The sequence below is a fragment of the Diabrotica undecimpunctata genome, chromosome 9, assembly GCF_040954645.1.
Source record: "Diabrotica undecimpunctata isolate CICGRU chromosome 9, icDiaUnde3, whole genome shotgun sequence".
Lineage (NCBI taxonomy): Eukaryota > Metazoa > Arthropoda > Insecta > Coleoptera > Chrysomelidae > Diabrotica > Diabrotica undecimpunctata.
Window position 1 is genome coordinate 103,742,948 of NC_092811.1, and position 15,837 is coordinate 103,758,784.

At 32.2% G+C, this 15,837-nt stretch overlaps 1 protein-coding gene across 1 annotated transcript in view; it reads right to left on the reverse strand.

Annotated features, from left to right (window-relative positions):
• LOC140450358 (uncharacterized) overlaps positions 1 to 13,976 on the reverse strand; it is a 199,394-nt gene extending 185,418 nt beyond the window's left edge. Inside the window, exon 1 of the mRNA XM_072543950.1 lies at positions 13,876 to 13,976. Within this exon, the coding sequence (XP_072400051.1) occupies positions 13,876 to 13,887 (12 nt within the window). The 5' untranslated portion in view covers positions 13,888 to 13,976. The remainder of the gene's footprint in view (positions 1 to 13,875) is intronic.
• Positions 13,977 to 15,837: the final 1,861 nt, after the last annotated feature.

Genomic DNA, 15,837 nt, shown 5'->3' on the forward strand with positions numbered 1-15,837 from the left:
CATATGTCACTGTAGGTCTATATATTGTTTTGTATATTGTCATCTTGGTCTTTGTTGATATTTCTTTGTTATTAAGGAATCCTCTATTTAGTGCTTGGAATAGTTTTCCTGTGTTTTCCATTCTGTTGTTAAGATCATCCTCGATGTCTCCTTTGTTGTTGATTACTGTTCCTAAGTATTTGTATGAATTTGTCTGTATTATTTTTTTTTGGTCTATCATTACTTCTATTTGATCTTCCGTCCCTTGTTTCCTTGATATTTTCATTATTTGAGTCTTCTCTTTGTTTACGTTTAAGTTGTATTTGCTTGCTTCTAGGTTCCATTTCTCTAAGTTGTATTTAAGTTTTTCTGCAGTTTCCGCAATTAATACTATGTCGTCTGCAAATATACACATCTCAGCATTTATCATTTGCATTCTGTTCCAACCGATGCAGTATTTCTTGAATGTTTTCTTACATTCTTTCACTATCTCATCTATTACATTTATGAATAGTACTGGGCTGAGACTTCCCCCTTGTCTAACTCCTTGGGTTGTTTCAAATGGTTCTGACTGTATATTTAACATTCTTACTGTATTTGTTGTTTTCATGTATATACTCTTTGTTGCTTCTATCAGTTCTTCACTTACTTGTTTCTTCTTTAGGCTTTCCCATATATCTTTTCTTTTGACTGAGTCGAATGCTTTTTCCATGTCTATAAAACTCAGATGTATTTCTTTATTTTTCTTTAAGGCTTTTTCTATTACTTGTTGCATGGTGAATATATGGTCTTGTGTGTTGTGTCCTTTCCTGAATCCACTTTGTACATCCTCTAATTTATGTTCTATTTCTTTTCTAATTTTCCTTTCTATTATGGTTTCGTATACTTTTGCTGCTACACATAGTAGTGATATACCTCTATAGTTCCTACAGTCTCTTGTGTTTCCTTTCTTGTATATAGGTATAATTACTGCATTTGTCCATTCTCTGGGTATTACTTTTCTCTTCCATATTAGGTTATATATGTATAACAATTTTTCTTTTGCTTTTACTCCTATATATTTCATCATTTCTGGTGCTACTTCATCGCTTCCTGGTGCTTTTCCAATCTTTATCTTTCTTATTGCTTCTTCCAGTTCTTCTTTTTCTATAGTTTCTGTATTTTCCGTGTTTCTCATGGATACTCTCCTGTTGTGGCTTTCCTTCTCCATTGTATTCGCTTGATTTCCATTCAGTATCAGCTGAAAATGTTCCCTCCATCTTTCCATTATTGTCTTATCGTCGTTTATTATTGTTCCTTCCTTGTTCATTATTTGTTTCAGTTTCGTTTCTTTGTTGCTTCTTAGGTTTTTCAGTGTTCTGTAAAATAATTTTACGTTTTCTGTGCTGTTTTCTTCCATTTTTTCCCCGAATTTTTCCCAACTTTTCTTTTTCTCTTTCTTAACTATCTCTTTAACTTTTGTTCTTTGTCTCTTATAATTTTCATATTTTTGTTGTGTTTTGTCTTGGATGTATTCTTTCCATAATTTCTTCTTTTCTTTTATTTCTCTTTTCACTTCATCGTTCCACCAAGATGTTCGTTTTCCTCTGTTGTTATTTCTTGTGGTTCCACATATTGATTTAGCTGTTTTTATCATCGCATTTTTAAATTTTCCCCATTCTTCTTCTATTGTTTCTGTTATTTCATGTTCATTATCCATCTCTTTCTCTAGTCCTTCTGAGTATCTTATTCTAGTTGTTTCTTCCCTTAGTTTATAAATTTTTATTATTTCTTTGTGTTTTCTGTTTATGTTCTCATTTCTTTTTATTTCTTTTCTTTTGCTTTTGAATGTGGTTTCTAGTAGATAGTGGTCACTACCAATTTCATAACTTCTTTTTACCCTTACGTCTCTTATCCAGTTCTTCTCTGTTTTTTGCACTATAGTATAGTCTATAATTGATTGTTCGTCTCTTGATTTGACTTCTCTTGTGATCTTGTGTATCCTTTTATGTTGGAAGTGTGTGTTCATAATCACCAGGTTATTGTCTAGACAGAATTCGAGTAGTAATTTTCCATTTTTGTTTAGTTTGTCCTCCCCATAAGGTCCGATGACATTGTTCCATTTTTCTGTTTCTTTCCCCACTCTACTGTTCATGTCTCCTGTGATCACAATTTTCTCTGTACAATCATTTATCACTTCTTGTAATTTGTCCCAGAATTCATTCTTTTCGTTTTTTGTTGCGTCTTCATCTGGTCCATAACATATGATTAGGTTTGTATTGGTTTCCTCTGTATCCATATCTATGTCTACTCTTAGTATACGTTCGTTGTAATATATCCAATTTTTTATTTTGTTGATACTCTCCTTCTTTATCATGCACGCTACTCCTGCCTGAGCTCTCTTCGTTTCTTCCACTCCACTGTATATTAGTAACATTCCGTTTTCTAATATTATTGATTCTTTTCCTTTTTTCTTTGTCTCTGTTATAGCTACTATTTCAATGTTCTTATCTCTAATTTCTTCCCCCAGTTCTATTTCCTTCCCATTTATACCTCTCACATTCCATGATGCCATTTTCCAAATTGTTTTGTTCTTTTCTGTGTTTAAGTTGTACTTTAATTTGTTTTTACTCCCGTTTGTGTTATTATCTTTAGATCTGCTCATGTCCCTGTTCTGTGCCTGTTTTGTTTCTCGGTCCGTTATTGTGTTTTCTTCAGCTAGTTTTTTGAACTAGTTGGTTCTGTATTGTATGTTATTTTTTCTATCTGGCTTGTTTTTTGATTCCATTTCCACTTAATGCCTTCAATAATTATGAAACCATATCCAATTTTTGTCCTTTTTGCATTAGTCTTTTCATCTGCTGCTATCTTCCTAAGATTTCTTTGTATCTCTATCTCTTTTAATGTTAGGTCACATTCTATATATACTCTATGTTGCTTATAGTTTATTAGTTTACCCTTGGCTTTCAGTATTTTCATTTTATCTTCGAATTTTTTACATTCGATAACACACATTGTTTCATTTATCTTTTGTACCCTATTTATTTCTGATTTTACTCCCATTTTTGTTTCTATGAAGTTCTCCAGTTGCTCTGCTTCTATTGTGTCTATTGGTAAGCCTCTCAAAATTAGGTTATTTTTCTTCTTTTCTTTCTGGCATGCTTCCAATGCTATTTCTATTTTATCTATTTTTTGTTTCATCGCTGTCATTTCTTTCTTTAGATTTTCATTTTCTTTTATTATTTCTTTCATTTGCAATTTGTATTCACTATTTTCCTTCCTAATTTCTTTTAGTTCGTCAATCATATTACCCATTGTATTTTTTATCTCTTCCAGGTCGTTGTTTTTCTTTTTATTATCGCTTGCTATTTGTCTCATTAGTTCCATCATTTCGTTCTGGCTGCTGGTTTCATTCGTTGTTGGTTTCGACCTGTCTGGCGTTTGGCTCACTTTTCTGCTCCTGCTAAATATATCTATCTCCTCTTTGCTTTTTCTTTTACCATCTTCATCAACCTTACCATCCGCCATTTTTCTTCTTATTCAAGTAATTAAAGTATTTATAAATATAAATATTATAAATAACGGTTACGGATCTCGACAAGCGCCGCGCCTACCTCTACAGTTAAATCTTAGCAATTATTCTCGATCCTAATCAGTTTCGACTTCTACCACTTGTAAATACAAAATACAATAAATATCAAAACAGCAAATAAATTCAGCCTTTATAATTCTGTATAGTTTTACCGAAACCTGAATAATAGACCTATTGTTTTTGTTGATAATTATTATTGTTTATCGTTCTTAATCACCCGTCTAGCGTAAAAAGCTCAACTCGTTTCGACCACTCAGAAGTTTCACTTTTATCCGTAGGGCAATTAAAACTAACTATCAATTTAATACAGTTCAAAATCAGATAACTGATTATTTACTTACATAAAGGTCCCTTTCAAACACACTTTACACTAACTTGCATGCAGATTACACTCGAAACCACCCAAAATTGGAATTTAATTTCGGAGCGACACTACACACGTCCTACTAGTCTGACCACCAATCTATGTCACATCTAAAATGCAATAAATACAAAAAAAAAGGAAATTATGAAAAGCTTTATTGTAATATTAGCCATTTTCTAATTCTCATAACCGATGTAAGTTCGGCTCACATCTTTTGGTTTAATTCCTATAATACAAATGATGACAATGTTCAAAGGTCTCGCGGATCTACTGTATTTATCATCACGTAGTGATAATAGAAAACAACATAAGTATGAGTTAAAATTAAATAAATTATATGACGCAAATATTTATAAAATGCAGTAGACATTTATATTCAGTGTCTGATTGCAAAATAACGTTGCATTTTAAAAAATTCGTTATACCTATTATTAATGCCCATAACTTTGGTAGTAAAAATTTTTAATGCAGTTTTATGATGATTTATTATTTCAAAGTAATTAAGTTTTATTAAAATTTAGCTGTAATAAATATTTACATTTTAGGTATTTTCTGTAGTAACTAATGACACACCCATGCATTTCTTTAAGTTCAATAAAAGATGATGAATACTTTAATACACCTTATCCGAATACAGGCAAGGCGATTTAAAAACAATAAAAAACGTATATAAATATTTAAAGATCATAATATTAAAACTAATATGGATAATTTTAATATACATATTTGTAAAAGCACCTTAACATTGGGGTCTGTATTAAGCCCAATTCTCTTCAACATATTTTCGGCAAGTATACACGACATTTTTGTTGATTCCATAAAATGTATACAGTACGCCGATGATATATGTATTTACTCCGTCCGTGATTCATATGACGATTGTGTGGAGGTCCTGGAACACATCATGAAACTAGTAGATAATTGGACTAAAGACCACGAACTTACTATATCCCCAGAAAAATCTGCCATTATGATATTTACAAGACATAGGTTACGTACGCCTGATAGTCTACACCTGTCAGGATATGATATACCCGTTGTCACTGAATATAAATATCTTGGTATAATCCTAGACCCCAAATTACTATGGTCTAAACATGTCCAATATGTAAAAAAAAGATGTGAGAAAGGCATTAATCTTCTTAAATGTGTCACTTGCAGAAAATGGGGTGCTGATCCCAAAGTTGCATTGATGTTTTACAGGACCTACGTGCGATCAATTTTGGATTACGGATGTGTGTTATACGGATCAGCAAGCAAAACACATTTACTAAAAATAGATCGTATTCAGTTTAAAAGTTTGAGATTAACTTTGGGTGCTATGAAATCAACACCATGCCCCCTGTTACTTGCTGAAAGTAATGAAATGCCATTAGAATATCGTAGAAATTTATTAGCAACAAAATATGTATTAAAATTAAGGGCTAGAACAAGTGGCCTACTAAGTATGCTGTATGAGTTATCCATTCAAAATCTAGTAAACAATTATTGGAGAATAAAAAATTCACCACCATTAGCAGATGCCTTTCTGGAAACCAATGATTTACCGGTTACACTTTCAACAAATTATATTAAACCATCTTATAAATTAGAATTTAATACAATCTTAAAAAAATTAAATATTATATTTCCGAAATATTCAGATTCACATCAAATAAATAACAAGCTGTTGAACTCCATATTGAGTGAATATACTAATGAAACTATAATTTACACAGATGGTTCTAAACTGAACGATGGGAAAGTCGGGTCTGCAGTGTATATTCCTTCCAAAAACAAATCACTTAAAATAAAGCTTCCTCCACATTGCTCTATTTACACTGCAGAAGCGGTAGCTATTAGGAAAGCTCTGGATTGGCTAGAGCACGCAAATTTGCAAGATGCTGTGATCATCTCAGACTCTAAGTCAATTCTTAGTGGACTTAATAATACTGAGTTAAACCATAAAACATGTGAGCTGATATGTGACATTAAACAAAAAATGAGAAACAAAGATATAACATTTATTTGGGCAAAAAGTCACTCCGGGATAAAAGGTAATGAAACAGTAGACGAGCTCGCTAAGGATTCTACTCATTCAGGTATACAAGAACATATTTACACAGTATCAGACCTAATCAATTTTTATACTAAAAAAATAAATTTTAACTGGCAAGACAGATGGAAAATATTGGCGAATACTTCAAATAATCATTATTACAAGATCCATCCTACGTTACCATCCCTAACAGAATTACCACACATATTCCATTATAATATATCTAAACGATCAGCAGCAACTATCACAAGATTAAAAACTGGTCACGGTGCTGTTCCTGCTCACCTGGCTAGATTAAACATTATAGAATCAGGAAAGTGTTTATGCGATAATATTTCCCAATGTGATGTTAATCACATCCTGTTTGGATGTATTAAAAATAAAGCACTCTCATCTACGTTTTATGAAAACCTAGTTAAAAGTAATGTGCAACTTCCAGTAAACATAACCCACCTACTGTCACTGAATCAGAAATCTATATACGAACTCATATGTAATCACTTATATGCATCCGGATATATAATATAAATTTAGTACAATCAAGTTTTTAATTGATAAACATAACATAAATCATTTAAAAATCTGTGGCAAAAGGACTGGTTTCCATGCCAAACACACTATCATCATCATCATCATCATAAATTGATGATGAAGAAGAATGTGTTAAATGAACAACAACAACACCTTAACATTTGTTCTAAATATTAAAAATACTAACTCAATAAGAAGAAAAGTACAAAGTGCAAAGCAATAATATTCTTATGTTCATTTTATGATGATATATTCCAATCATTTTAATAGTCCAATATGCCTCTGCTGTAAAAACTGAGCTTTGCTTATTCATTTGATAATTCTTTTCGATTTTTGATTTGGGAATAAAAATTGCACAGCCTGTCCATTCTTCTTTTTTAGATGCATCGGTGTAGGTACACGGTTAGGTTACTTTTATTATTATTTTTTAGAATATTTTTAATTTGTTGATTTTGTTTTGATGTAAAATATTGTGGAATTATCACTTTTGTTTAATTTTGGTATACAGTGTGTAAAAGCCAAATGGAATAAATTCATTATTTACGTTACTGTACATATTTATAAAAATACTCGAAACACGTCAAATTTAAATTATAACTTGACATTCTTTAACGTGAAAATGCAACCCCTACCTTCAACCCCCTTAGAATGACAGGTACAACCCCCAATTTTTAAAATAGGAAGTATAAGCTTGTGATATATCGTTTGAAACGTCTTTTCATTCTCAATTCAAAAATGTTTATTAAGATTAATTAAGATAAAATAAATTAAAATCATATGGTTATCAAAATTCGCTAAAATATACTCAAAACTTATTTCCCGTTTAGGTCTTGATAATGAGAAAGTAAACAAAAACCATAGCAATGTGGTTTTTAGATGGTAACCATTAAAACACTTTATAGAATTTCTGTGGCAACATTATTTTAACACGCATTAGTAAATTGTTTTATTTAAGTTGTCAGTATTTTAATTTAAGTAAAAAGTTCGTTCAATTTAATTCTGAAAAATGGTTAGATTAACGGAAATGCATAAAATAACAGTTTTACAAATGATTGGTTACGGAGATAACACCCGAACACAACAGGAAGTAACTCCCAAGGAATAATAAGTAAAATAGAGAAGCAGTTTCGCGAGTTTGGTCATGTAAGGCAGATAAAAAAACAGCTGCCAATGCACTGAGTGATGAACTCAAATTAGATGTGTTGCTTGAGTTTCAGGAAAATCCACATACATCGAGTAGACAGGCATCCACTACATTCAATGCTAGCCATACATCGATAGTAAACATATTACAAGAAAATAAATTGCATCCCTATAAGATGATACCTACTCAGGAGCTCATGGAAGACGATTTTGATAGGAGAACTTTTTTTTGTGAGCAAATGATGGCCATGTTGGATAACAATATTATCCAGCTAGAAGACGTTATATTTTCTGATGAGTGTACTTTTTCACTTAACGGTCATGCTAATCGGCAAAATTGCCGCTACTGAACCACGGAAAATCCTCACTGGATGAGAGAAGAACACACTCAATACCCTCAAAAGGTTAATGTTTCGGCAGGAATTATAGGAAACAATATCATTGGTCCATTTTTTATTGAGGGCAACTTGAATGGCAACAATTATTTGACACTACTTCAAAATGATGTCATTCCAACGTTGGCAAATTTATATCCTGATCCAGGAAACCCTCAAGTTCGAGCGAATACGATATGGTTTCAGCAGGATAGAGCACCACCACATTACCAACTTAATGTCCGGCAGTACCTCGATACAATATTTCCCAATCGATGGGTAAGGAGGCGAGGATCGATTGAATGGCCAGCGCGATCACCTGATCTTACATTATTAGATTTCTTTTTATGGGGATATGTGAAGAGCCATGTGTACAAAACTAAACCTTCTGATTTAAATGACTTAAAAGAACGAATAACGCTTGCGATTAGGTCGATCACGCCTGTTATGTTAAATAATGTTAGAAGACAGTTTTATTTGAGATTAGGATGTTGCCAAGACGTTCGCGTGAACATTTTGAACATCTACTTCATTAACATTCATAGTTCTTTCTCGTGTTCTACATTTAATTACGTTTTGCATTACATTTTAGTTTTTGATTGTATTGTAGCGAATTTCGGTAACCACATGATTTTAATTAATTTTATCTTAATTAATCTTAATAAACTTGAAAGCGACAACATTTTTGAATGGAGAATGAAAAGACCTTTCAAACGATATATCACAAGCCTATACTTCCTATTTTAAAAATTGGGGGTTGTACCCGTCATTCTAAGGGGGTTGAAGGTAGGGGTTGCATTTTCACGTTAAAGAATGTCAAGTTATAATTTAAATTTGACGTGTTTCGGGATTTTTTATAAATATGTATAGTAACCTAAATAATGAATTTATTCCATTTGGCTTTTACACACTGTATATCAAAATATTCATCACTTGCAGTTTTTGTGAATTTAAATTGAGCTGCATTACAAAAATCTATGCATAATTGAGGCGATTTTTTGTTTTCTTAGATTTTGTTTGTCAAGTCGTTGGTGTTTAACGTAGATATTTTATTTATAATAAGAGATTGTTTCATTTGGCATTTTAATATTATTTTTTTCTTCCAGGTATTCTTTTCTAATTTGTAAGGGTGGATCTATTGCCTCCACTCGGAAATCTTTGTTTATTTATTAGTATCTATTTTACATAATAAGGTAAACAATTGGTTATAGTTTTCAAATAAATTTTAACGGATATCATTGACAATTATTGATATTCAGGGTGAACTACAAAAGAAAATACATTTATCTCATATTTTTTAAATGTACAACCCTATATTTTATTTTTTCAAAATATTGAATTTGTAAAACTCTTTTAAAAGCATTTGCGATACCTAAACTTCCAAGATATTTTAGTTTTTTACAAATTTCTGAAATACCTTGAATTTTTGTGAGTAGAAATAGCTTACTCTTGTGTAATAATATAACAAAATTATTTTAATTCAATAAATATCTAATACAAAACCTAAATCAAAACAATATGCAATGAATGTAACAGTTTTTAGAGTAATGTTATATCAACAGCATTTTAAGTCAAGACTTTTTAGTAAATCATTCTTAACTGCCGATTGTGATGAGCAATTATTAATAAGTGAAAGGCCTTTTATATCAGTTAACAATTGTAAAAGAGTAGGCTTCGAAAAAATGACAGTTTTGTCTTTAATTTTAAAATTCAATAAAATTGTTAAATAGATATAATCTGGGTGATAGGAGAACGTTCGAGAAATTGCCTACTTGCTTCCAAAATATATCAACAGCGATTTTTTGAACGGAGGAAGCCAAACGTAGGAGCTTTTTAAAAATTATTAAATCGTTTTGTTCACAATCGTTGAACCAAAACTGTTATGAGTGAAGAAAAGTAATATAATGTATACTGTTTGCTACTACTGAAGATCCTCATATCAGCACTCATATCAGTAAAATTTCACGTCAACATGACATTAGTCAAACTTCGGTGCAAAAATCTTTCGTAAACATAAAATGCGTCCATAGCGCATACAGTTACATCAAGAATTGGTAGTCGATGATTATCATTGCAAATTACCTTTTTGTCAATGGTCTCAGCAGCAAGTGCATAGCAATCATTTTTTTTTCGATTATGTGCTTTTTGTAGGTGAAGCTACATTTCACAAAAATGTCACAGTGAATCGGCATCATTTTTATTACTATACATAAAACAATCCCTACTTTATTAACAGTCGTAGTCAAACTAGGTGGTTTGTAAATGTTTGGGGTGGTATTGTTGGGGACTAAGTAATTGGCCCACATTTTTTTAGCGGCAGCATCACCATAACCTCAATTGAGACCGAAAACATTATCCACTACTGTTGATACAGTATTTTCAAACAGTATTAATAAACTAGTAAACCAAACATTGGTCAATAAAATAAGATGCAAAATAAATGAAAGTTATAAGAAAACATGATAGGATAGATGAGGCCAAAGAACTTTTAAATCAGTTCTACCTTTCCTCGCTAGAAGGGGGATTGAAAATAAATATATCTAAAACCCAGATGATGACAAATCTTGTAGTCAGCGAAGATATATGCGTAGGAACAAGATCCATAGACCAGGTAATGGCCTATAAATACCTAGGTCATGAGATTCGCATAGAAAAAAATAACCAAACCGTTGAGCTTCTCCGTCGTATAAGACTGACTTGGGCAGCCTTCGGCAAGCTGAACCATATTTTCAAATCGTCTGATATACCAATATGCCTTAAAAGAAAAACGTTTAATCAGTGTGTTTTGCCAGTGTTAACTTACGGTGCGGAAACGTTGACCATGACAAGGAGAACAGTTCAAAAGATCCGTGTGTGTCAAAGGGCGATGTAGCGTGCTATGTTGGGCGTTTCACGAGACAAGATCCCAAATCGCCAGCTACGACAAAGAACAGGAGTGGCTGATGCAGTAGAGAGAGTAGCAACACTGAAATGGAACTGGGCAGGTCACGTGGCTCGAATGACAGATAATAGATGGACAAAGCGGATACTCTAATGGAGACCAAGGGATGATGCCTACCGAAGCAGAGGTACCTACCGTCCACCAACACGTTGGACTGACGATCTAAAACGTTGCCATAGGAATTGGATGCAAGAGGCACAAGATCGGAATGGATGGAAAATTATGAGGGAGATCTATGTCCAGCAGTGGATAAGCGAAGATTGAATGATGATAAGAAAACAGCATGGACAACATTTGCCCAAGAATGTATACTAAGATATAACGACACAGAACATACAATTACAAAATTTGCACCAAAATATTTATTAGAAGGAGAAAATGTAAGCATTATGCCTAATGAACTGAAATCTAAGGGTATACAGGCAGATCTCGAAAACGACCAAAATTGCTTCGAAAAATACAAAAAAAAATCACATAATTATAATAAAAAGCAGTTTGATCTGCGAAGTTGACACTGGGCACAGAAAAACCGGAATCAAAGCTTTTGGATATCACTTAACTTATCCCATTGTTGAAAGAGAATATTCACTATACAGTTAGACTAGATATTGTTTATAATTATTTTTCAAAGGGAAAGGAAAAAATTTAGAGAAAAACAGAACACCCTTTTTGCTTTTCGTTGATTTTTTTTATTATTTAATTAATAACTTTGAAACACTTAATCCATTCAGCCACGATAATTTTTCTTTAATTAATTTATGTAATTTAGATTTTAATAGTTTGTTCTGCCACTGTCAAAATATTTTAAGTCTTATTTACCATTTTGCAGAGAAATTCAATTAAGTTTTACTAATGAAACTTTACGAAGAAAACAAAGTGCATGGTAGTCAGTGCATGGTCGAAATATTAAATACACAGCTTTTGGTTAACCAACATCCAATTGACAGAGTGGACAGCTACACATACCTTGGTACCACCAACATTAACAGCCAATGGGATCACTCCAGTGAAATAAAACAACGCATAGGAAAAGCAAGATCGGCGTTCATAATGATGAAGTCTCTTTTCAGAAGTCACGATTTACCACTTGCTACCAAAATCTCTCTCATTAGATGCTATGTATTTTCTACGTTATTATACGGAGTAGAGGCCTGGACACTTTCCGAAGCTTCTTTAAGAAAATTCGAGGCATTCGAGATGTGGTGTTACAGACGTATTTTAAGAATTTCATGGGTGGACCGTGTGACTAATGTTGAGGTCCTACGTAGAATAGGCAAGGAATGCGAGATTATTAACACCATCAAAGAGCGCAAACTAGAATATCTTGGCCATGTTATGAGGAATGAACGGAGATACAGCTTGTTGCAACTCATTTTTCAGGGCAAGGTATTTGGAAATAGAGGACCGGGGAGAAGAAGAATATCTTGGCTTCAAAACCTGAGAAAGTGGTTTAATACATCGACAACCGGACTATTCAGAATAGCACCAAGCAAAGTTAGGATAGCCATGTTGATCGCCAACATCCGGAACGGATGGGCATCGTAAGAAGAAGTAGAATGAAACTTTGCTGATTGATAAAACAAACATTATTACATACAGTGGTAGAATGAAAAAAAAAATGCATGGTTTAAAAAATATGAGAAAATTGTAATTTTGTTTGTAGTTTACCCTGTATACGAATATTCATCAATGATATGTTGGATTTAATTTGAAAACTAGAACATATTGTTTATCTTATTATGTAAAATTAATAATTATTTATGTATTTTTTCTTTATGTTCAAGATGTTTACTTCATAGCGATAACGAAATAAAAATGGTCCTAACATATAGTAGTAATAAACTGTATTTTGTAAGAACAGCGATAATGAGAGAAATCTAAATATGAGGAAGTATACAGGGTGTCCAATAAAAAAAAATTCTTTACCACCTAGGTATTAATTACCTTGTATAATTTGACATATTTTTTAACCTGGTGAGTAACATAGCCTACATTTTTTCTAACTAACTTTTTTGGACATTCTGTACCATAATAGAATTATCGACCAAAGTCGCATTAAAAAATCACACTGTATATGCCAAAAAATAATTATTTAAAAATTCAAATCGACCTGTTTTGAAATTTGTCTCGAAAAATTGAATTTAGTTCATACTATTGCCACTCACTGTATACAGATCACACAAAAATATAACCCAATAAATCGTAGAATCATAAAAATTGTTTCATATTAATTTTAACCTACAAACTACAATAAAATAATAAAATTAAGAGTTTGGAAATATTTAGAAACTCATCTAAATATTGTTCATAAATTTACATCGGACAAACAAAGAGAACAATTGTTGAAGTTTATCGAAATCGATAAAATACCTAAATGGGCATAATTTTTAATCGCCTATTTTAGACGAACAATTCTTTCCTTGTAAATCAATTAACCAGACAACCCATAAATTGTAAAGGTGTGTCAACATAGAAAAATTTGTAGTGCTTTAATTAACAAATCTTTTAATTTTTTTGTCCCAAATCATAAATTATTCTAGTTTTCAATTTATTACACAGAGACATACACGTCTTATGATTCACATAAGATTTACGATACAATAAACGCAAAAAGCACAAATTTATAAATTATTATAAGCTCAGTTGAAGTTAAAGATTATTGCTACACAGGTTTATATTATTTTCATTATTTTTTTAATCTCATTAGACATTATGAGTAAAGTGAGGATATTAAACTGCATATAGTATTATATTTTTCATATAGTGCACAAATGTTAAAAAAAAACTGTTTAAAACATGAATTATAATAATAAAACGATATTGTTATTAAATGCACAATATAAAATATTCACACTAAATCCTCACAATGTTACCACTTCGCTGAAAAAAATAATAAACTCCGCGCACCGTTTAAGCCACTTTTGAGAATCCTACCTTAATGCTCATATTCCTGCCTTATCAATATCCACACAAAGTCCGCAGTACATCCAAAAATTCAGTCACTTTCAATGAGAAATATCCCCTTGAACCGGCACTGAAACTTCTATTGAAAAGGATGCTGCAAATATAAACACTTTTATAGCGGTATCTTCAGTGGGAGGATGCCGAAGAGAAGGGGGACGTCTTTTCTTTATTTCTTTGCAATAATTATGTGTAATAGTGTAACACTTATAGACCAGTAAAAATACTAAAATCGGATGGATACATTCTTATTTTGTGCAATCTTTTTTCTTTATTTTTGCCATAATTTGCTTGTCTTCTCAGCTTAATAAATGAGAGGCATCTTATTGATTTCACATTTGTCAGTTTGGCTATAAGTGTACACTTCATGGAGTTGTTTTTAAAATCACTTTGTTTCTAAATTTGCTTTTATTTTTTATGCATCTTTTTTCTCCTTTCCTATCATTTTTTTTTTATTTTAAAAATGAAAACCAGTAAAAATTCTAAACTATGGTAAAATAAATATCTTTCAATATAATAATTGTTACAATATACAGGGTGTTCCAAATTGTATGTTTTGCAGAGTATACCGAAAACTACTTCTTCTTCTTTTGGTGCCTATCCTCTGTGGATGTTGATAATCACGTTGGTCCATACAACTTTGTTGACAGCTGCTCAAATATGTTGAAGTGCATATTACATAAAATCTTCCTGAGGAGATTGAAAACAGCTCTCGCCTTTTCTATACGACATCTTATTTCCTGTGAGTGGTCCCATTCCCTATTTAGGCTGCATCCAAGATATGTAATTTTGTCGATTATTTACAAGGGTTCATTATTAGCTGTGAATTGGTGCTGTATTACGTCGTTTTCACTTACTACAAGAATTTTGGTCTTCTTACAGTTTAATTTCATATCGTATCTGTTACAGGCTTCTACTACACGGTCTATTAATGTTTGCAGATCCTTCGCATTATCAGCAATCAAAACCGTATTTTCTGCATATCTTAAATTGTTTATGATTTCACCATTGATTTTTATACCTTCTCTTAAATCATCAAAAGCTTCCCTGAATAGCATTTCCGAGTAAGTATTGAACAACGTCGGTGATAAAATACAGCCCTGACGTACTCCCCGTTTTGTCGTGAATTCTTGTGAGGTTTCGTTGTCTACTCGTACAGTTGCCCTTTGCTGTAAGTATAAATTTTTAATTAGGCGTAAATCTTTGTTATCAATACTAGATTCTTTCAGTATCTGAAATAATTTTTGATGTTGCACCTTTAAAATGCTTTTTTAAAGTCTATAAAGCATTCGTAGACTTCGCAATTTACGTCTCGAGCTCTTTTTATCAATACTTGTATGGAAATAGGGCCTCTCGCGTTTCCAGTCCGCTTCTAAACCCAAACTGAACACTGCTAATGTTTTCTTTAAGTTTTCTATATATGCGAGAGTGAATAACAGAAAGAAGGATTTTGAGTGCATGGCTCATTAAGCTTATAATTCAGTAATCAGAGTATTTGGTGGCATTTGCCTTTTTGGGGAGAGGTATGAAGGTGGAAACTAGCGAATCTGTATTAAATTCTGCAGTTTCATAGATAGTAAAAAATTATGGTCTGATGGAACATCTGCTCCCGGATATGTTTTTGCGGATTTTAAGGCATTCTGAAATCGTTTGTTCATGATAATTTAGTCAATCTGGTTTCTAATCATTTTTGTTTTTGACAGTCAGCTAAAGATTTCCAGCTGTAAAGTCTTTAAGGTGGTAATTAAAAAAAAGTGTTCATTATTGCACTATCCGTTTCCTGGCAGAACTGAACAAGGCTGTCTCCTCTATCATTTTGTGTTCCTAGTCCAAAGTGTCCCACAGTATTGCCAACACCTCCTTTGCCTACTTTGGCGTAGAAATCTCCTAGCAGCATATTCACTTTTTGTTTTTTGGTATTTTTTAGGGATTCTT